Source organism: Hylobates moloch, unplaced genomic scaffold (assembly GCF_009828535.3).
Source record: "Hylobates moloch isolate HMO894 unplaced genomic scaffold, HMol_V3 SCAFFOLD_4, whole genome shotgun sequence".
Lineage (NCBI taxonomy): Eukaryota > Metazoa > Chordata > Mammalia > Primates > Hylobatidae > Hylobates > Hylobates moloch.
Genome location: NW_026652279.1, coordinates 34,448,424 through 34,471,214, shown reverse-complemented (window position 1 = coordinate 34,471,214; position 22,791 = coordinate 34,448,424). Strand labels below are relative to the sequence as shown.

Below are 22,791 nucleotides of genomic sequence, written 5' to 3'. Positions count from 1 at the left end.
AATGAGCCCATGTGACACAGGGGCTGAGGGGTGACCCTTGGAGCCCAGGAGCTGTTACTTGTCCCTAGCCCAGGCCTTGCTCTCTCTACTTGGAAATCAAATTAATGGCAGCTACTGTAGCAGGTGTCCATCTCAGCTAACCCTTGGAGAGGTTGACACATGCCAGGATGTGCTGCAGTAAAAAACAGCCCCCAGTCTTGGAGGCTTAAAGGGCAGGGTTCACTTCTTGTTCTGGTCACATGTTCAGTGCATGCTCAGCAGGGGGATTCTTCCCACTGAGCCCCCTCAGGAACCCAGGCTGGCAGAGGCTCTATCTTTACCACATGCTTCTGCCATCACCGTGGCTGGTTGGAGCAATGTACTGGCCATTAAATTCTCCCACCTGGAAGTGACTGACACATGCCACCTCTACTCACATCTCAGTAGCCAGTGTTAGTCACGCGGCCTCATCCCTCCTCTAACGGGGCAGGGCAGGGCGATGCTCCTCCAGCTGTCCAGAGGGAAACTGCAGAACCTGGGGCTGTCCTCGAGAAGACCCAGCCCCACACAGCGCCGGGAATCCCACCATAGCACACCAGGAATTTCCTAGAATGTTGCTGAGTTTCCACCATGGCCCCATTCTGCTGAGCAGGAGGAAGACGTAACCTCAGTTATGCTTAGGGCTTTTCTGACTGTTCCATGGATCTGGAAAGGTCTCCGGACCTTGCACGGTGTCAGGAGGTCAGAGGGAGAGATTCTTTAATGCCATTCACATCAAAAGTGGTTTGAACAAGATAGCCACTCATTTGTCTCATACGTTCCAAAAGTCATCTGAAGGTAGGACGTCCGAGGTCGTTACAGACGCACTACAGTGTCCATGACACGGGCTCTCTCTATCCTGTCACACTGCAATGAAAAACTTCCATTCCCCAGATTACCCTATGGTTCAAGATGGCTGCTGTCACTCCAGCCATTATAAGCACATTCCAGTCAGCAGGAAAGAAGGGCCACCTCTTAATCCTAAGGAAGTTGCATGCGTACTTATATCCATTGGCCAGAACCCACCTGCAAGGAAGGCTAGAAAAGGCAGTCTTTATTCTAGACAGCTGCGTATCCAGCTAAAAATCAGGGATTCTCTTCCAAAGGAGAAGAACAACATATATTGGAGGACAACTATTAATCTCTGCAGAAGACTAATAAGAGTAATTAAAACTAATTAAGACTGTGTCCTCCAGCAATTCTACTTACATGAGTTACCAAAAGCAAATTTATAAGGATTGTTGATGTTGCCTTGTTTGTTGTTGCAAAATCTTTCAGAAACAAAAGGGAAGTGGTTTATAAATTGCCATATATCCATATATATGTAGCTGCAGGGGTGAAGCAGTCCTCCACTTGACATGGAATGATCTCCAAGATCCACAGGAGCAAGCTACAGGACATTAGCATTACAGAAAGCGGGATGATATACACATCTGTTGGTGTGAACACAGGATGGCTCTGGAAGGTTATGGAGACCCTGGGTGCTTCAGGAGGGGGATGGAGGAATTCAGTGCCACACAGGGAGATTTATCGTTCACCAAAATACCCTCCTGTACTGCATGAACCTTTTTTTTTCTTGCCATGTACATATATGACCTATTTTTTAAAAACAAACTTGAAAATTATAAAAATGGTCTCTTTTCTTCTGTTGATGCCTCTCTGCTCATTCACTGCACCCAGCAAACTTTGGCTGACACTGTGCCGTCTTGAACTGCATGTGGATTTGATGGTCAAATTCCTTCTGGCCCCCAACCCTTACCCTGCTCACTCAGAATGCCATAAGCTTGCCTTCCCTGATTACCAGGCTTTTACGTGAGCTGAGAGGCCCCAATAAAGTATGCCATTCAGGGGCACCCTGCAGTCCCCCCTGCAGCCCAGGAGTCCAGCTCACTGTCCGTACTGTCGGCCCTGCCCACTACCAACCCTCCGGGCCCTGGATCCCAGGGAGCCTGACACATTGGCCCCACAGACATGAGCTGTATTGGAGCTGGTGCCCTCGGCACCCCATTCCCCCCTAAAAAAAAAGGTTGATCATGGAGGTGGCAACAGCCTGATCCTCAGGGTCCCCAGGGCCAGGGCTGAGACCTCCTCAGGCTCTGAAGCATGCAGTTGGCTGTGTCCTGAGTGGGCTCCTCCTCTCCAACACTGGGGATTACATAAGTGGCAGCAACTCCCTTTCGCTCTGGCTGCCAAAAAGCTCAAAGCCGAACTCAGGTACAAGGGCAGTGGCAGGGACACGTGGGCCCCTCTCCCCTACTCATGCCTTATGATCCCAGGGCTCTGCTCTGATTTACTCTCATTTTCAGCTAACCACACCCATCCTTATGACAAACATCAGTCCCCGTGTCCTGTCTGCTGAGGGCCTACTATGCACCAAGCACTGTTCTTGAGGCTAAAAATAAGAGCTATCCTTATCGTTCATTACTGTACGCCAGCCACTTGCGCTTAGTGTTTTCCAATCCTTACAAAAGGCCCTGCAGGATGGGTCTTCTCCGCATTTTACAGATGGCAATGGTAAGTCCATTCTGAGTTTTACTGGAGCTGAGCAGAGAGAACCGGCTGCCCAAGACAACAGTGTGTGTCTCTGACAAAGCGAGAGGGGCTGGCTCACAAAACATAGCTCTCCTCTCTCTCCATGTCTGTCCCCCCTACTCAGATGGGCCCAGGGGCAGGGGCAGCTGGGATCCTGTTTCTCTCCACCTCCTCAGCAGCCAGCCCAGGGCTTGGGCACTAGGGACTGTGCCTTGGTTGAGCAAACAGAGGCCCCCTGAGCCTCCCAGCCCCTCACCCAGCCCTCAGGCTCCTGAAAGGAACCAGTCCCAGTATTCCTGAAAAACCTCCACATTAGCACCTTCTGCTCCTTTCTTTTTATTAAAAAATAGATCAAGAAAATATACACACTTCAGTCCATCCACCATGGTGGATGCTTTGAGGAGGCCAAAGCACCATGGGGATGGCATGGAGGCATTGGGAGAGCCAGCCCTGCCCTCGTGCCAAGGGTGCAGAGAAGGAGCGTGCCCTCAGCCAACCTTGCCAAGCATGGCCCTGGAAGGAAAGCCTGAGCCATGTCACTGAGCAGTATGAGAGCAGGTGGGAAGGGGAGGAGGGTCCTCAGTGAGAGCAGAGATGGCGAAGGGGATTGGGAGCCCCAGGGAGGTGGGGCCTCCAGACTCACGGTGGGAACAGGGCCACACAGGGCTATCGCCCGCAGAAGGTCCCTTGACTTGGTCCTCCTCCCCCGGGGACTCTGGGCCCGCTGGTCTCCTCTCTGGCCTGTCCTCCACAGGCCCTGGCAGCCGCTCTCAGGCATTGATGGCCTTCCAGCGCTCGCTGTCTGTGCTGTTGATGCTGCCAGTGTGGCAGGGCATAGAAGCGATGTCATCCAGGTAGGCCACCCCACCAGCAGAGTCAAACTGCGTGCTCGAGTAGCTGGCAGCTGAGGCCCCAGCAGCCCCTGCAGCCTCCAGGCCCTCCCGCCGGGCCACAGCGTAGGGCTGGGGTAGGTGTACATCTGGCTCCTCTGTCTCGTCCACTTGGCATTTGTAGGAGAAGAGGATCTTGGGCTCCGAGCTGATAAAAGGAAGAGAGGGGCACAGGAGCCTCACTGAGTGATTCAGGAAGAGCTTTCCCCTCCAGGCCGATGGGGCCACCAGATAAGGAAGGAATCGACCAACAGTTGCCTGACACTCACCCCGAGTGGGCCTGTGAGCTGGACCCCAGAGCCCATCTAGACTTGTTTTGGAACCCAGCCCTCCTCCCCCTGGCTGTGGGAGCTCAGGCAGGGGTCATCTGTGCCTACTTCCTCATGGTGAAATGGGTGCGTGGACACCGTGTGGAGGAAGAACGGACATAAATCATAAGCCTTCAACAGTGCCTGCCCAAGCACACAGGAGACACTGGCTGTGGCCTCCATCCCCACTCCTGTGACCCCTGCTGCTCATGTTACCACCCACTCCACTCTGACCTGGTCCCTCAGCCCTCAGGGCAACTCTCCAAGGGGGACACACTACACCCAATTTACAAAAAGGAGCCTGAGGCTCAGGGGAGAAATTGTGTGCACAGATCCAAGCTGGGGCCATGCACCAGTCTGGCCCTCTCACAGCTTCACCCAGGTGGGAGGCTGATCCCCTCCCCACAAGACCTGGCAGGTGAGAAAGGGGGGACAAAACACCCACATTCTGACCACATTAGAGGCCTCGAGTGGGACCCCCAATCCCACGACTTCAGCATCCCATCTCGCAGATGCTTCTGTAGATGCACATGTGCACAGCAGTGTACTCACCCCCAGAGAATCCAACTGACTTCCCACCCCAAACCTGCTCCCCACTTAAGTCTTCCCCCAGCAGGGTACAAGCTCCGTGAGGACAGGGATTTGCATTTGCTGTGGGCCTCGCATCTTCTGGCTCTAGCAGTGTCTGGCACACAGTAGGTGCTCAATCAATGCTTGCGAATGAATGAGTTAATATATTATTAAATAAAAACCAGCAATGTAGAACAACGTGCATAGTCACTCTCTCTCTCGTGGGGAGAGTATGTCTGTGTGTACCGTACATACAATGTGCATATATATGTATATGTGTATATATGCATATATCTACATGTATGTATATGTTGAGCACGTGTTCATGTGTGTATGCATGCATGTGGGTGTGCATGTGCATGTGGCCGTGTGTATCCATATGTGCATGTTTGTGTGTGCATGTGCATGTGTGCATGCTTGTGCATCTGTGTGTGCATGTGCACGTGTCCATGCACATGCGGGTGGGTGTGAGTATATGTGCATGTGTATCTGTATGCTTGTGCCCATGTGCATGTACGTATGTGCGTGCGCATGCGCATTGTATGCATACACAGCCTCTCCGCTTCAATCCTCACATCCATGCTGGAAGAAGGCGCAGTTCCGACAGCAGCCACGCGGGGGCGCCGGCGGCCACAGACTCACCCGAAGAAGCCCCGGAGGAAAGCCACGTAGATGAGCGGAGCGAAGAAGCTGAAGTACAGGAAGGTTGTGGCATCTACACAGCTGCGGAGAAGGCGGGTCAGCGCGGGGCCTCCCAGCCTCATGCTGACTCCACACCTCCCCATGCCCCCAGTTGGTGGACACCCTGCCGCCCACTTCCCATGCCCCCACGAGGTAGATACCCTGCGGCCCCCACGCACCAGAGCCCCTCGATGATGTCGAAGCACAGCAGCACACTCCCCAGCCCCTGCAGTAGGTTGAGCAGTGCCAGGATGCCCGCATACACGTAGAAGCTCCTCCGAGCTGGGGGTCGGACAGGGTGGATCGTGAGGTCCCACCCTGGACAGGCCAGGATCTGCCTCCAGCACCTACCACCCTCAAGCCTGGTGTGTCCCCCGGGGCCCCTCTAGGCCTCCCTCTCACCCAGGGCTCTCCAGCTTCCAGCCACAGTGGCCCAAATAGACCCCCTCCCATCCCCGCCTGTCCCAGAGCCGCCAGCCAGCTGCTCACAAGGCAGGGAGATGCGCTCCTTCAGCGGGGTCTTGGGAAGGACGACCACCAGAGAGTAGACCTACAGAGACAGGCAGGGCTGAGAAGGTGCTGGGGGCGCCAGCCCAGACCCACAGCCAGAAACCCAGGAATCCAATCCCTACCTGGCCCTGAGGTCCCAGCCACCCCAGCTGCCCCAGCCTGAACCTCACCAGGAAGAAGAAGCAGGAGCTGACCAGCCAGAACTGGCGGCCCCCATGGCCATAGATATTAAAGTCCTCAGCTGAGAGATGGGCATCAGGGTACAGGATCTCCAGGGTCCCCTGCAGGGGCAAGCAGGAAGGGATGAAGGGAGAGGATCTCAAGGCTTCTCTCTCCCAGGGGCTTTCCCTGATGCAAAGCCCCCTAAGCTGTCCACCACACCAAGTCCAGCCTCTTGGCCTGACCCTCAACTCACCTGCCCCAGCCTGCTCCCTGGCCGTGCCCTGCCCAACTGATTGAAGCATCCAGAGCCGGCCCAGTCGTGGGCTGAGGCACATGGGGAAGGGGGCAGAGATGGACAAGGTGCAGTCCCTGCCCCCAATCTAAGAAAGGGGCCTCTAGATGCATGCCTCTCAGAGGGGTCTGCAGACCTGCACTGTCCCTACCTGAACTCCTTATTAAAACGGCAAGTCCTGAGCCTCCCACCCTGGCGCCCTGGCCCACTGGATCCAAATCTCCAGGGGACCCCAGAACGTGCCTCAGTAACAAGCACCCCATGTGATTTCTCAGGTGCAAAGTTTTGAGAACTCTGAAGGTGATAAAGACTGGAAACCTGACCCAGACCCAGAAGCAGTGGGTGCCTGGTGCCCTGACTCCTGGCATCCTCTGCCCCCACCCACCCTCTTACCTGGGTGACAGAGTAGGCCAGGGACAGCACTGTGGTGATGGCCAGCACCCGCTTGATGCTGGACTTGCTCTCCAGGTGGCCTGGAAGAAACATGCTGGTCAGTAGGCAGAAGCCAGCCCAGATGACCACGCCTGAGTCAGCCCACAGCCAGGGAGGGGCAGGGGAGAGCTTCACCAGGGCCCAAGAGCCCAGCGGTACACACACCAAAGGCCAGGCCCAGGATGATCACACTCAGCTCGATGGCCAGCAGGAAGAAGCGAGTGATCTCCCACAGGATCTGCACGCAGAGTGGGCACAGCGTCAGCCCGGGCCAGCATCCCCAGCCCACCCCAGGCCAGGCCTCCCCGGCGTCCCTCAGAGGGCCCAGCCGCACCTTATCAGCAACAGTTGCAGCGTTCGAGGTGCTCACCGTCATGGATACCACGGCCCGGGCAATGCCCACCAGCGCCACCACAAACACCTGGTGGGCAAGGGAGTGGCGTGGCAGTCAGGGAACAAGAGCCTCTGCGTCGGCAGGGGCAGCAAAGCCCACCCCCATATCTACAGGAGCCTTTGATTCCTGAGGTCGAAAAGGAGGAAGGGGCAAGTCAGGGTGGGACACAGGGAGGTGGGGATCAGGCTCCAGGAAGCAAGGCTCACAGAGTTGTAGACCCTCAACTTCGGGTGACTTCCAGCCTGGCCCTCCCCTCTCGGGGCCCCAGTTTCCTGGCTAGCACCAACAGCCTTGGGCTGGTGAGTAGGAGTGAGCACGGTGGAGCCAGATGGGCCAGATTCACATCACAAGCAGCAGGCTGCTGCTTCCTGGCTCTGTACCTTAGCTTTCTCATCTATAAAATGGGGGCAGAAACAAAACCTACTGTGTTTGATTGTTGGGTCAAATGGGTTAACAGATGCAGCAGAAGCCTGCCTGGCACCCAGGAAGGACCAAGTACACATTTGCTGTTATTATCGTATTCATGGTTTTAATTCTGAGGCATGCGGGACCAGGCGAAAGATCACCGAGAAGAGGTGCGGAGACCTCCAGGGAAGCCACCGGCCCAGCAGGTTTCGCAAAAGTGCCTGCTCAGCATCTGTGGCACTTATTGGCCTGGTATATCCATCCCCTTGCTCTCCCTCCTCACCCCCACTTCGGTGGTTCCAGGTGAGGCTGATCCTGGCTTCAGGGATGGGCCTGGGACGCAGCACTGGCCAGTGGTGTGTGCCATTCCCCTGGCCTCAGGGCTGGTTCAGGGAAGGGCATATGACCCAAGGGAGCCTCATGAGAGAGACCCAGGATGTCAGATACAGCTGCTGGGAAAGGCAGACGGAGGGCATGCAAGCCTGGCACCATGGACACCACCCTGCTGCCACAAGGGCAGATGGCGAGCGAGCAGGGCCATCGGGGAGATCCCAGGCTGAGTGGGAGATGGAGATGGTGCCCCAGCAGCACTGCTGTGCCCCCAAATCCTGCTGTGCCTGAGGCCCAGGAACTGCCCAGTTTCTCAGTCAGAAACTGGCTTCTGTGAGTCTCAGTTGGGTTTTCTGACACATGCCCAGATCCATATACACTCTGTCTTTTGTGCCACGAGAAATTGTGTCAGCAGGGCAGGCAGCAAAAGCAACAAACTGCCACACGCCTACTGTATGCCAGGCTCCCACTGGGCTGCAGCTACGCAGTCGACTTCATAGGTGCTCACGTGAACACCATAGCTAAAGCACATCAACGTGTTATGCAGAAGGGCACTGGGGCACAGAGGACCAAGCCACTGGCCCCAGGTCACACAGCAGCATGACTGGGGTTCAAAGCTGGACTTCCTGAGTCCACTCTTAACACTGCCTCCTGAACTCTTTAGGACAAAGTCCCCAAAAGTTGATGGGCTGGGCACTGTTATATGTTCCTGGACATTTAGCCCTGGCTCTTTCTCCCTGCCTGCACTCCCCCTTACCCAACAAAAGGACATCTGCCTAGCATACAGTAGGTGTTTAATATCTGTTGAATAAATACACAAATGAATAAATGGTGAGAGAAGCAGTGGGAGAGAAGCAGAGAAGAAAGCAGGCCTCAGTTCCCAGTCCTGTCCACCACCATCTTGCAGGTGTGAGGGACATCACACCACTACAGCCTCCAGGCTTCCTCAGCCCCTTGTCTGTCTCTCTGCCTGCCCACAGCCCACTCCTCTGACTGGGAAGTTCTGGGCTAGACCACAAAGAGGGGACCAGGGAGCCACTCAGCTCTCATGTGGTGGTATCTGAGGGCCACAGACAAGGGAGGACTCCAGTCAGGCAGGCCCTGCAGGTAGGCGAAGGGCGCCCTGAAGGAAGGGAGCTGGACAGCCCGTACCCGAAGCCCACACCTGGACAGCCCGTACCCGAAGCCCACACCAGGACAGCCCGCACCCGAAGCCCACGCCAGGACAGCCCGCACCCGAAAGGACAGCCCGCACCCGAAGCCCACGCCAGGACAGCCCGCACCCGAAACCCACAACTGGACAGCCCGCACCCGAAACCCACACCAGGACAGCCCCCACCTGAAGCCCACACCTAGACAGCCCATACGTGAAGCCCACACCTGGACAGCCCATACCTGGATGGTCCACACCTGAAGCCTTCTGCAGCCCACACCTGCACAGCCCAGACCTGCAGCCCATACCTGGAACTTGCACCGAGACCGCCCACACCTGGAGCCCACACCTGGAGCCTATACCGGGACAGCCCACACCTGGAGCCCACACCTGGAGCCTATACTGGGCCAGCCCACACCTGGAGCCCACACCTGGAGCCTATGCTGGGACAGCCCACATTTGGAGCTGCCTTCTCAACCACAGCCCTGACACCTCTCCCCAGGCAACATGTGCCAGGACCACCAAGTGGTGAGAATGCAGGCTCTCCCAGCAAGTAAGATGTCTTCTCCAAAGTGGCTTCACAGAATGGACAGACGGGGGATGAATGGATGGAGGATGCAGTGGGCATTTTCCCCACCCAGCATCCATTCCCCTCCCCTCTAGTACCAGCTCCCCAATTCTGTTGTGGGCTCCCTCAGTCCATATGGTCCGGCTGAGCTGATGCTGCCCTCCCAGCTTCACAGTGCCCCTTTCCTTGCTAGCCACAGTGCTTGGCTCAGGGATGAGGATGGGATCCTAGGTGGGCCAGTCAGAGGAAATCCCAGGTCTACGCTGGCACTATCAGCAAACAGGCACTGTCTGCCTGAGTTGTAGAGGCAGGATGTTAGCTCAACGTTGCTCTTGGCCATCTTTGACACCATATGAGGAGAACTCATCTGAGATAAGTCCCAAAGAGAGCAGAGATGCAGAAACAGATCCTAACGATATCACTTAACTGCCTGGATTCAGCCATACCTGAAGCTTACTTATTTTCATTATAGAAGCAGTTAATTCCCTTTTTGTTTAACCCAGTTGGAGTTGGCTTTTCTGTCAACTGCAGTGAACTTACCAGGATGTAGAAGGTGATAAAAATGGGGCTGGAGGTGATGCGGATCTTCGCCCGAGCAGATGGAAGCTTCCAGAGCAGGAAGATGAGGAAGAGCACATTGGGGATGAGCAGCAAGAGGTCCCAGTACCGGACCCTGGCGGATGGGCACAGGAGCTGGCTCACTGGCGAGGCCACATATGCACCCCCTCTCCAGCACATAATCTGCCCCACACTCACCACTCCCCTACACCAGAAAAAGCCACTGACACTCAGCGAGCCTGCCTAGCGTTGTGACTGCCTCACCTGGAGGTGCCAATGTCTTCGTAGAGCAGCAGCAGGCAGCGATGAGGCACACTGATGTTTGGTGCCAGGGGTGGGGGTGGCGCTGTGCTCCCATTGGCCCAAGTCGCCTCCTCCAGCGTGTCCATCCCACCGGCAGCCAGCCCTGTGGGAGTGAGAGCCGCCCAGTGAGCTGTGTGGCCTGGGCCACTGTCCTCCTTCCTCTGGACCTGGGACTCCCAGGGGAAAATCAGAGGGGCTGCACAGAGCATCCCTGTAAACCACCCTCCCCACCCACTGCAGCTCAGTGTGGGGCTCCGCACAGGTCACGACCCAATCCCCCAGGCAGGGGCCCAGTCCCCCATCTCAGGCTCTATCTCACAACCTGCAAACAGTAAAAAAGCCACCCCCTCAGCTGAGCATCTCCATGTGCAAGGCACAGCCACTTGGCTCCTTTCAGTCCTGAGGGCCCATGAGAGCAGCATGGGTGAGAGCATAGGCTCTGGGTTCACAGCCCAGCCCTGCCCCTTCCTTCCTGTCCTCTCCGTGCCTGTGACCCCCCACCATGGAATGGGTGTAACAAGTGAGGCTGTGGTGATGCTGAGTGCCTCAAACAAGGCACACACGTGGGGAGTTCTTGGTAGCGGTCAGCCATGGTTCCGACCCGCCACACCATGCAGAACTCAGAGGCCACTGACTCGTGTGAGGCCACAGCACTGCTGAGGGCCAGAACTAGGGCACCATGCCCTCCTCAGTTGCACCCTCCGGCCCGGCCCTTGTCTCCCTCTGCCACCACAGACAAAGATGGAGGGGACAATGAGCTGTACCTGGGAGATGCACAGGAGGTCTCCAAGTGGAGATGGCCATGGGGGAAGAGGCTGTACCACAGAGGAGCAGAGCAAGTGTGTCTGCAATGGCCAGGCTGCAGGGTGAAGCCAGGGACAGGGTGGGCCCACAGGCCAGGGGCCCACATGACACTCTGAGCACAAGAGGTCGAGTCTAGCCTGGAAGATAGGAGAGCTGGTGGTCTGGGATCCTGGGAACCACTCTGGGGTTGGGGGACTGAGGGTCTGGTCGGAAAACCAGGACTTCTAAGCTAGAGGACTCTCAGGGGACAGCAACAGGTGTTCGGGGTGATCCAGATGTGGCCTGGGGCACCAGAACATAACAGATGCCAACATTTAGAATGATTTGAACAGATTGGGCCAGATGCCTGTGACTCCGCTTCACCAGGAATGCTTGTAAAGGCCGTGGATGACAGCCCCAGGCGGGGAGCAGCCCCACAGCACGGGCATAAATGGTGGCAGGTTCCTACAGTTGACACTGCACAGCATAAAAAGAATGACCCACTGCTACAGGCAACACGAATGACTCTCAGAAGTGATATAGCGTGAAGCCAGGCACAAGGGCCGACAAGCGTACGATCTGTGGAGAAATGCAGACAGGGCACCTTTGGAGAGATGAAGAGCATGGTAATTGGGGGAGGCCTGCCAGCTTCTGGGTGTCAGATCCAGGTGGTGGGTACACAGGTGTGTTCACTGTGTGGTAATTCATCAAGCCACACACCGATGACTCCTAAGTCGTAGGTGCACTTCAGTAAATTTTACAAAGTAAAAAAGATGTGGCCAGGCACCGTGGCTCACGCCTGTAATCCCAGCACTTTGGAAGGCCGAGGTGGACAGATTGCCTGAGCTCAGGAGTTCGGGACCAGCCTGGGCAACATGGTGAAACCCCATCTCTACTAAAATACAAAAAAAAAAAAATTAGCTGGGCATGGTGGCATGTGCCTATAGTCCCAGCTACTTGGGAGGCTGAGGCAGGAGAATTGCTTGAACCCAGGTGGCAGAGCTTGCAGTGAGCCGAGATGGTGCCACTGTGCTCCAGCCTGGGCGACAAAGCAAGACTCCATCTCAAAAAAAAAAAAAAAGATGTGTCCCGACAACACATCAAGGGCCCAGGCCTCCCCTTCAGCAAGGAGCCACCCAGTGAGCTGCGTGCCTGACAGCAAGGTCTGCAGAAACGCAACAGGAGCCCTGCTTGTGTTGTCGCCAAAGCTATCCCTAAACAACAGCAGCCCAAGATAGGGCTGGGGAACTTAGGAATATTCCCATTGCTGGTCCAAGCCCTTAAATACCAGAATACCTCTGGATGAAAGGGAGGGAAGACTCCAAAGGGGGCGGGCCATGGGCCGGGGCTCAGGTTGCTCCAGTGGGCCACTCACTGGCTCTGGGATCACGTCCCCATCTAAACAATAAGGACAGCAGGGTGCAGTGACTCACACCTGCAATCCCAACATTTTGGGAGGCTGAGGAGGGAGGACTGCTTGAGCTCAAGAGTTCCAGACCAGCCTGGGCAATATAGCAAGACCTCATCTCTACAAAAAATACAAAAATTGGCCGGGCGCGGAGGCTCACGTCAGTAATCCCAGCACTTTGGGAGGCCAAGGCAGGCGGATCACTTGCAGTCAGGAGTTCAAGACAAGCCTGGCCAATATGCCAAAACCCCATCTCTACTAAAAAATACAAAAATTAGCCGGGCATGGTGGCATGCAGCTGTAATGCCAGCTACTTGGAAGGCTGAGGCAGGAAAATGGCTCGAACCCGGGAGGTGGAGGTTGCAGTGAGCTGAGATCGTGCCACTGCATTCCAGCCTGGGCGACAGGGCAAGACTCTGTCTCAAAATAAAAAAAAGGCTGGGCGCAGTGGCTCACACCTGTAATCCCAGCACTTTGGGAGGCTGAGGTAGGAGGATCGCCTGAGGTTGGGAGTTTGAGGCCAGACTGACCAACATGGAGAAACCCCGCCTCTACTAAAAAAAAAAAAAATACAAAATTAGGGCCAGGCACGGTGGCTCACACCTGTAATTCCAGCACTTTGGGAGGCCAAGGCGGGTGGATCACCTGAGGTCGGGAGTTTGAGACCACCCTGACCAACATGGAAAAACCCTGTCTCTACTAAAAATACAAAAAAATTAGCCGGGCATGGTGGCATATGCCTGTAATACCAGCTACTCGGGAGGCTGAAGCAGGAGAATCCCTTGAACCTGGGAGGCGTAGGTTGCATTTAGCTGAGATCACACCATTGCTCTCCAGCCTGGGTGACGGAGCAAGACTCCGTTTCAAAAAAAAAAAAATTAGCCAGGCATGGTGGTGCATGTCTGTAATCCCAGCTACTCAGGAGGCTGAGGCAGGAGAATCACTTGAACCCAGGAGGCAGAGGTTGCAATGAGCCAAGATCGCACCATTGCTCTCCAGCCTGGGCAACAAGAGTGAAACTCCATCTCAGGAAAAAAAAAAAAGAAACAAACAAATACAAAACTTAGCCAGGTATAGTGGTGCATACCTGTAGTCCCAGCTAATAGGAAGGCTGAGGTGGGAGGATGGCTTGAGCCCAGGAGTTCAAGGCTGCAGTGAGCTATGATTGTGCCACTGCACTCCAGCCTGGGTGACAGAGTGGGACCCTGCCTCAAAAAAGAATAAATAAATTAATTAAAAATTAAAAAAATGAGGCCATAGCTGCAATGTTCAAGTGATGGGGAATATTAAAGAGAACAAATGCCTGACACATAGTAGATCCTAAGAAAGAAGATGGCTCCTTCCATACTGTTGGCAAGGGGGCAAAGAAGCCCATCCTTCATTCACACATGGTTTGTTTTTTTTGAGACTTTGTCTTGCTCTGTCACCAGGCTAGAGTGCAGTGGCGTGATCTCGGCTCACTTCAACCTCTGCCTCCCAGGTTCAAGCGATTCCCCTGCCTCAGCCTCCTGAGTAGCTGGGGCTACAGGCATGTGCCACTATACCCGGCTAATTTTTTGTATTTTAGTAGAGATGGGGTTTCATCATCTTGGCCAGGATGGTCTCGATCTCCTGACCTTGTGATCCACCCACCTCAGCCTCCCAAAGTGCTGGGATTACAGGCATGAGCCACCATGCCCAGCCCACACATGCTTTCATTTGTTCGGCAGACCTTAACTAGCACCTACTGGGTGCCAGGCACAAGTCTAGGTGGTTGGACATGGCAGGGAACAGAGCAGACAAGGCCCTGCCCTCACAGCGAGGTGAAGCCAACAATGAGCATGAAAACTCTATTTAAAAAGCAAACTTGACAGGGCACGGTGGCTCACGCCGTAATCCCAACACTTTTGGGAGGCTGAGGTGGGAGGATCACTTGAGCCCAGGAGTTTGAGATCAGCCTGCGCAACACAGCAAGATGCTATTTCTACAAAAAATTTTAAAAACTAGCCAGGTATGGTGGTGCATACCGGTAGTCTTAGCTACTCGGGGGGGCCGAGGTGGGAGGATCACTTGAGCCCAGGAGATCCACGCAGCAGCAAGCTATGATCACACCACTGCACTCCAGGCTGGGCCACAGAGTGAGACTCTGTCTCAAAAAAAAAAAAAAAAGCAAACTTCTAGATAAATGCTAAGTGAAGAAAACAGAGAATGACAAGAAACACAGTAGAGACTGCTGGGGTCCCCCAACATCTGCCCTTCCTTTTAGTGATGGAACCCATGGAGTTTAGCTTACACATCGCTTCCTAGCACAATGGGGACCTTTCCCAGCCTCCCTGCAACTGGGTGTGGCCATGTGGCTGAGTTTTATCCAACTGGACACAAGCTGAGACAGGCTGACAATCCTTCAGCCTGTCATTTGATCTAATCCCATGGTGTGAAGACGTAAACTCTACAACAGAGGCCAAACAAAGATAAAAACCCTGACTTGTCTTTAAAAAGAACTGTTTTTTGTGATAAAAATATGACACGAGCAGAGTGAGGTCTGCTAATTTCAGGTCATGCCCTCCTCCCTTCCAGGTGGCTGGAATATAGATAAGACAGTGGGAGCAAGAGCAGCCTCCTCAGACCACGAGGCAGAAACCTTGTATGAGGGTAACAGAGCAATGAGAAAGAAGGTGTCTGGGTCCCCAGCACAATGAGGGCTTTCTGTGCATGTACTGAACAGCTTGCACAGAGGCTGTAATGCATAGATAAAAATAATCTATTTTATTATCCTAGCCTTTGTTTCAACAGCTAGCCCAAATCCCAATGAATATAAAGGTATTGCTTGGACTGGGTGGTCAAACAAGGTGACATTATTATTATTTTTTTTTTTTTTTTCTGAGATGGAGTCTCGCTCTGTCGCCCAGGCTGGAGTGCAGTGGTGCAATCTCGGCTCACTGCAAGCTCCACCTCCCGGGTTCATGCCATTCTCCTGCCTCAGCCTCTCCGAGTAGCTGGGACTACAGGCGTCCGCCACCACACCCGGCTAATTTTTTTGTATTTTTAGTAGAGACGGGGTTTCACCGTGGTCTCGATCTCCTGACCTCATGATCTGCCCGCCTCGGCCTCCCAAAGTGCATTTTGAGCCGAGATCTCAATAAATAAGCAGAAGCCAGCCTTGGAAAGATCGAGATAAAGAACATTTCAGGGAGAATCACCTGAGAACCAGATGCACAGGTCCAGAGGTACAAACAGGTTTGGCCTGCCCCAAGGGCAAAAAACAGGCCAGGGTAGCTGATACCAGAAAGGTTGGCAGGGCCAGGTCCCACATGCAACTCGACTTCACTCTAAGTGCAACCAAAAGGGTGTTACAAGGAGTGAGAGGTCTGGTTTCCGTGGGGACAGGATGCCAGTGAAAAGGGACTGAAGTGGAGGAGGAGCAGACACAGGGAGGCCATGAGGAGCTCCTGCAACAGTCCAGGCATGAGAGGACAGAGGCTTGCACTAGTGGCAGCAGCGCAGGTGGAACAGAGGGACTTGGGAGACCTTTGGGAGGCTCGGCCAACAAGACCCACTGACAGATCAAACAAAGGGAATGAGAGAAGAGGCCAAAGAAGGCTGATGGTGCAGTTTCTGGCCTGAGTCACTGGATGTTTTGCAACTGAGGCCAACACTGCCCATCAGACACTGTCCCCTTCTTCCTCACTAACAAGCTACTATTTTGTTCAGAATCCCTCCATAAAACCTAGTGTTCAAGCAGGGGCCCCTCCCCAGCACCAGAAGTTGAATCTCCATTAATTTCAGCCAGTGGTCTCTGGGGTGGAGCCGGTGTGGAGCACTGCTCTAGTTTGACATGGCAACTGCTAGGGGATGGAGGACTGTAGATTTTTTTGTGTGCAGGGTCCAAGGCTGCCAAATGTCTGCAATGCATAGGACAGTCCACCAAACGAGTAACTAACTGTCCTCCCCTACAGCTAGCATGCCCTGCAGAGTGGCTCTGGTCAAAGTCAAGAAGGGTGGCCCTTCTGCTCCTGGCCAGCAGCTGGTTGAGGCAAAGGCATGCGATGCCTCATGGCGGGATCTGCACCTGCGTGGGGCAGTAGAGGGCGTAGTGTCCAGAACTGTCTTCCTGCACCCCTGGAGGACTGGGCCACCACGCTGAGCATGCAGGAGCTTACAGCTGGAAGCGGCTGTGCAGCGCGCCTCCTGCATGACTTCTGGTGGCATGAGATAATAACTTGTAACTTTGAGTTGAGAATATCAGTGACCTGACGAAGGAGGGAGATTCTACAGCCCTCTCCTCCCCACCCCATTATTTATTTATTTATTTATTTTTGAGACAAAGTCTCACTCTGTCACCCAGGCTAGAGTGCAGTCGTGCAATCTTGGCTCACTGCAACCTCTGCCTCCCAAGTTCAGCCTTCTGGGTTCAAGCTGTCTTCCCATCTCAGCCTCCCAAGTAGCTAGGATCACAAGTGTGCACCACCACATCTGGCTAATTTTTGTATTTTTAGTAGAGACAGGGTTTTGCCATGTTGGCCAGGCTGGTCTAGAACTCTGGACCTCAAGTGATCCACCTGCCTGAGCCTCCCAAAGTGCTGAGATTACAGGTGTGGGCCACCATGACCAGCTATCCCCACCCCTATTATAAAGCCAAGCCAGGCAGAGCAAACACCTGGTCCTAGCAGCCCAGCACCAACTCTGACCCAGGATGGAATGTCACGCAGCCCCAAGACGGGCAGGGCCAGGGTGCAGGCCAGGCACCCAGTATTCACCAGGAAGCTGAGAGGCCCCTTGTGGCACAGAAGCCAGTGGGGAGGAATAGGGGCAGGGAGTAGGAGAGTGGGGGAGTCAGGTAGAGTCCAGGGTATGGAGGGCGGGGTGGGCTTCTCGTTTTGCCTGCCCAGCATCCAGGCTCCTGCCAGTTGGTAAGAGCACCATTTTCCTGAGGTGGAAACTCAGCTCCCAGACTCTAGACTCTCTGGAAGTTTAGGGATGCCTGACTCTAACCCTTCACAACCCAGGGAATGCACCTGTGATCTAAGTCTGGCTAGTCAGGATGTTCCATCACCCTGGCCAATGAAAATCTGCCCTGAGGCTTTTGATCTAAATTATTATTAGAATAAATTATTAGAGTAAAAGTCTCAGGGCAGATTCTCATTGACAATTGAGGAAACACTCTCTGCTGAGCTCAGTAAGTCAGGGCTATACCACCTTGACCTCACGCTCAGGGACCTGCCTCAGAGTAAAGCCGACACAGAGGAGTGGACAGCTGAGACACAGCTGGAGACAGATCTTGATGAGCTCACTGGAGCCCCTGGATTCAGCCACCCCTAAAGCCAGTCCTACCCACTTGGACTTTTCAGTTATAAAACCCAATAAATTCCCTTTTCTGCCTAGGCCAGTTTGAGTCTGATTTCTCTAATTCACCACTGAAAAACCTCCAGCTAACACAGGTGATGGAGTCAACAAGACGGGGCTGCACTGCTGGTTCTGCCACATGCTTGCTGTGTGACCTGGTGTGAGTCACTCCCCCTCCAAGTATCATGAGGACAACATCTGCCTAATAAGGGTGCCGTAAGGATCAAACAAAACCAGGGAGGTAAACATCTACAAAAGTGACACATGTACAAAGGTGGTTGCTGCTTTTCTTTTCTTTTTTTTTTTTTTTTGAGACGGAGTCTTGCTCTGTCGCCCAGGCTGGAGTGCAGTGGCACGATCTCGGCTCACTGCAACCTCTACCTCCTGGGTTCAAGCAATTCTCCCACTTCAGCCTCCCAAGTTGCTGGGATTACCAGAGAAGGGACTGAAGGGCAAGGAGAGAAAGGAATTGGTTCCCAGGTCCATGGATCCCTTGTGAAGCCCCCATTGCTGTGGGGTCTGAGGAGAGACAGAGGAGGTGTCAGCTGCTCTCCCTGCCCCCACTCCCCTGCCAACAATGTAGCAACCTCTGTGCCCAACCTCTGCTCCCTGACCTCCAACCCTGGGAGGGAGGTACTTATGTTATCCGCATTGTGCACGTGTTGCTCAGAGGGGCAGCCACTTGCCAGGCCGGCAATCCAGGCTGCCTGTCTCCAGAGCCCAGGCCCCCAGTCAACAACTTGCCAGGTGCCCCTCTCCGGGCACCTGTGGGTCAAGAGCACCAGGCTTGTTCTAGAGCTATCTTCTCAGACCTGATGTGGGAAATACCCTGGTGTTGTTAACATGCAGATGCTGTTCCCAACGGCAGGGGTAGGGCTGACAGTCTGTGTTTCCCACGGGCTCCCAGGTGGTGTCCCTGCTGCTGCTGCTTGATCCAGCAACCACACTGGGGTTATGGGGCTGCTGGCCATACCAGGATTGCCATTATGTATCAAAGCTTAAGAAATAACTGAAGCACTGACTTTTTTTTTTTTTTTTTTGAGACAGTCTCGCTTTGTCGCCTAGGCTGGAGTGCAATGGTGCATCTCGGCTCACTACAACCTCCGCCTCCTGGATTCAAGCGATTCTCCTGCCTCAGCCTCCTGAGTAGCTGAGATTACAGGTGTGCACCACCACACCCAGCTAATTTTTGTATTTTTAGTAGAGATGGGGTTTTGCCATGTTGGCCAAGCTGGTCTCAAACTCCTGACCTCAGATTATCCACCCACCTCGGCCTCCCAAAGTGCTAGGATTACAGGAGTGAGCCACCGTGCCTGGCTGGCACTGACTTTTAGTTAATAGGATGCACACTTCCTATGTGCAGACACGGTGCTCAGTGCTTTACACGTGGTGACACACTTAATGATGGCATCGCCCTCTAAGGGAGAGAGGACAATTACTGTCCTCTTATACAGAGGAGAGGAGAGGCAGAGAAAGGGTCAGTCCTCAGCCTTCTCTACTTAGTTCTCTTAGACTCATGCTCCCAAGCACTGACAAGGAAGTGGGAGGGGTTGGTCAGCTCACGATAGGGGCCTAAGGGTGGTGAGAAGGGGTGGAGCCCAGGGGTGATTCCCAGAGGAGGAATTCCTGGGGTGCAGAGCACCCTGGGCAACCCCAGGCCTCCCAGGAACAGGGAAACTGGGACAGACTGTTTCTTCCACCTGGGAGGAGTCTCCCAGCCTCACAACATTCCAGGGGCCTCTGCCTTCTTCCCTCCCTCCCAGTTGGGGGACAGGATGCTAGGCTCAGGTCATGGTCATGAAATGCGGGACCCGCTGAGAACGCCTGGATAAGGCCTTCTCTCTCTGGGACTCAGCTTTCCCTGCTCTCATCTGTGCAACAGGATTGACCAAACCCCACCCACGGCTACCGGATGGGAAACCCTGGGGAGAGGGGCCCTCAATGCTTCCCACACCAACGGGTTGTTGAGCTTACAAACCCTGGGGCCTAAGGGTGGTGAGAAGGGGTGGAGTCTAGGGGTGACAAGGTGGGGAAGGCTCCATAGGGCAGAAGCCAAGTTACTTTGCTCTCCCCTGCTGTCTTTCGGCCTTGAGGCTGGCAGGCGTGTGGTCCCTGTCCTAAGCCGGAGACCCCAGTAAGATGGGGAGGCCTGGGCCCAATCTGACCTGCACCGTGCCCTCCCTGGTTGCCTTCCACCTGCTGAGCTGGTCCGTTCCTCAGGGCCTTTGTGCTGGCTCTCCCCCACCTCTCTCCTGACACCTCCTCTGAGAAGCCTTCCCTTCTCAGCTGTCTCCAGCGCCCGAGCCGCGTTTGGGTGTTTACTACTCTCTATCCCGGGAGTGCTCAGGACTCCTAGAACACGGCCTGGCACGACACGAGCCCTCAACAGGTTGTTATGACGGGAACAACTGAATCTCCAGCATCGCCAAGCCCCGCTGGGGACTGGACGACCCCGCGGCCCCTCCTCACTGCAGAGAGGAGGGCAAAGCCAGCCCCCACCCGCCTTCCCCGAGTCCAGCGGGAGCGCAGGCTTCGACACGGCCCCTCGCGGGGCAGCGAAGCCCCGAACCGGCGGCAGGCTTGGCTCAAGAGCACCTCGGCCGCTGCGGGCGGCCACCGTGGGGCTGGAGCCCGTGCCACCACCCCGCGCCGGACCGGGTCGCCGAGGTCCGGATCTCCGCCTGCACTGCCTCCGGCCAGGGCCGAGCCCGATGCCGCTGCGTGCGGCTCCCTCCCGGGCCTCGCGTGCCCCCGCGCCCCGAGCGACTCCCGACTGCCCGGCGCTCCTCCCGTGGGTTCCCACATCCAGGCCCTTCCTTCTCAAACGCCGCCTTGGCCGTCCGAGCTGCGCCCGAGCGGGAATGGGCCGCTCGCGGAGCAAGGAGGCGGACGGCGGCTGGGCTTCCCGCCGGGGCGAGGGACGGGGCTCCCCCTCTAGCTGCGGCAGGAGACGGGGAGAAAGCCCCTCCTTACCTGACAGCCCGGGCCGCGCTCAGGCCCGGCCGCCCCGGCCGCCCATCCGCCGCCGCTGAGTGTGCGCGGACAGCACAGGCCGCGAAACTCCGGCCTCCAGGGCCAGACCAGGCGGCCGGGGCCGGGGAGCGTCGCGCAAGGATCGCGCGCGACCGGCTCCGCGGAATGAAGGCTACGCAGCAAAGGAGAGGCGGGGTCAGCTCGCCGGGCCGCGGGTCTCGCGGACACCCTGCAGCCCTTCCTGACAGCAGCGACCCGGAAAGCAGGACCGTCTTTTTCGTCCAGCCCAAACTGCGAAAACGGCCACAGTCCCACAAGTCCCAGAGTCCCTGTTATCACTCGGGGCCGCCCTCTAACCTCCAGCAGCCTATAGGAATAAGCCATCACGGGGGGGGGGGGGGGGGGGGGGAGAGACCAATCAAATTCCCAAGAGGCGGAGCAGCCCGCTGACCTCTTAAAGAGACAGCACAGAGGAGGTGCGGAAGAGAAGACGCTGTTTCACGGAAGAGAGAGGCCTGCGTTTCTCACTCGGAAAGCGGACGGAATCGAAGACTGGAAAGTTGAGGACGCGCCACCTCTCGCCCTGTGCGCCTTCCAGCTGGCAGCAGTTGTCAGTGGACCAGCTGGCGGCAGCCGCGCTCCACCTCCCGGCCTGGGCTGCTGCCGGACCGTCGGGGCGGAGCCTCCGGGGACCGCCCCTTCGCGTGCGGGCGCTTCGGGCGCCCAGCAGAGGTGACCTGGGGTCAGCTTGGGGGAAGGCAGGTCGGGGACCGTCTCCGGCGCCACGCGCTCCCGCCGCGCCACGCCGCAGGGCCGCCGCCTCCCAGCGCGCTGCTCCACGCGGCGCCGCCAGGCCTCGGGCACTCCTCTTAATAACCCTGCTGGGCAGTCATTATAGTCACGTTTTACAGGGCCACCTGAGGCTTGGAGAGGTCAAATAACTTGCCCAAAGCCGCGCAATGAGGAAGCGACACAGCCAGGACGCCTCTCCCCAACTCTAACTTCCACAGTTCGTCAGGCCTCTTCCTCTGGAAAGCCCTCCCTGATTGCGCCTGTCTTATCCCCGAGCATCGATGCTGCATTCACCATACTCAAGCCATGCGGGTCTCTGTTTCTATCTCTCGGCTATTCCAAGCTTGTTCCTGCTCCTGGCTCTAGGCCTGTTCCCCTGCCGAGCTGGCTCCTTGCCATATCATGTCCTTAAGAGGGTTTTGTGGGCATCCTCGCTGGAGCGGCTGTCCAGTCTCATTTCCTTCCGAGCATCTTAATTCTCGCCCGATTGTCTTCATTTACCTGCCTCCCCGTCCAGTCTCCCCACCCTATTATAGAATTCCAGCGTCATGAGGATGGAGCCAAGAGAGCCAAGCTGCAGATGTCCCCTGCAGCATCCTGAGGCTGACTCAGAGCCTGGTGCAGATTGTAGGCACCCAGTTATTCCAGGCACCCCAAGACTCACACCTCATGACAGCACCGCTGGGCTGGAATGAGATTGGGTCCCATTCTCCTCCTTACTCCTGTCCTAAAAACACAGGGAGATTGGGGAAGAAACCACCTTGTGACCTCTGGGAATTTATCTGGGACTTTCCCAGCCTGGACCACACCCAAACGTGCATAGCCTAAGTTTCGGCTTCTGTATTCGCCAGAGAGGCTGGGCAATCACGAATTGTATTCTGTATTCGCCAGAGGGCCGGCCTGCGTAATCACGAATGACCACAGCTACAATGAGCTGTGGGGAATCTAGTGGCTCCTCAAGTTCCTGCCAGAAAGTTATACACATCACTCACACTCACATTCAATTGGCCACCGCTTCTAGCCTCGAGGGCAGGAAACTGCCACCCTACCATATGCCAGGAAGTAGAAGTCATGGGACATGTGTGACCAGGCCTAATAACTACTCTCTGTAAGGTTCTTGTATCGGTTCGAACCCTGAGAGCGCGCCGACACACAACACGAGCTGGTGTGGAGCAACATGCTGTTTTAATGAGCGCCTGGGTGCAGGTGGGCTGAGGCCTAAAATGGCATCAGCCCCAAGTGAGGATGGGGCAAAGGTTTTATAGTCTCTTGTAAACAGGAAGTGTCCTAGTCTGGCATAACTGCTACATTGTACCCGGATGGCCTCTTTCTCGATCTTCACGGGTACATGTCCTCCCACCAGGGTAGGTGTCTTCCGGCCAGCTCTTGTCCTGCTTCTGCTATCTT

The 22,791-nt window shown here is 55.5% G+C and overlaps 1 protein-coding gene across 5 annotated transcripts; it reads right to left on the bottom strand.

Moving 5' to 3' along the window:
• Positions 1–291: 291 nt before the first annotated feature.
• TPRA1 (transmembrane protein adipocyte associated 1) lies at positions 292–21,207 on the bottom strand. Of its 5 annotated transcripts, none has more exons than XM_058437372.1 (11): positions 21,044–21,207; positions 10,068–10,209; positions 9,786–9,918; positions 6,730–6,816; positions 6,561–6,633; positions 6,357–6,436; positions 5,680–5,790; positions 5,489–5,549; positions 5,179–5,281; positions 4,961–5,041; positions 295–3,588 (listed from the first exon to the last, which is right to left on the bottom strand). In XM_058437372.1, exons 2-11 carry the CDS (start codon positions 10,190–10,192, stop codon positions 3,321–3,323), a joined length of 1,122 nt encoding a protein of 373 aa, XP_058293355.1. In that variant the 5' UTR covers positions 10,193–10,209; positions 21,044–21,207; the 3' UTR covers positions 295–3,320. The 5 variants fall into 5 exon arrangements, with proteins under 5 accessions (XP_032005790.1, XP_032005788.1, XP_058293355.1 ...); XM_032149898.2 differs by lacking the exon at positions 21,044–21,207 and adding an exon at positions 20,593–20,696; XM_032149896.2 differs by lacking the exon at positions 21,044–21,207 and adding an exon at positions 10,871–10,994.
• Between the last annotated feature and the right edge of the window lie 1,584 nt (positions 21,208–22,791).

Excerpts from the sequence above, each read along its gene's own strand:
- TPRA1 (XM_032149896.2), bottom strand. The coding sequence starts at position 10,910 with ATGGCCATCTCCACTTGGAGACCTCCTGTGCATCTCCCAG. Across the intron at positions 6,817-9,785 it reads TTATCACCTTCTACATCCTG|GTGTTTGTGGTGGCGCTGGT; the intron begins GTAAGTTCACTG and ends CTTGCCCACCAG. Across the intron at positions 3,589-4,960 it reads TTCCTCCGGGGCTTCTTCGG|CTCGGAGCCCAAGATCCTCT; the intron begins GTGAGTCTGTGG and ends TCCTTTTATCAG.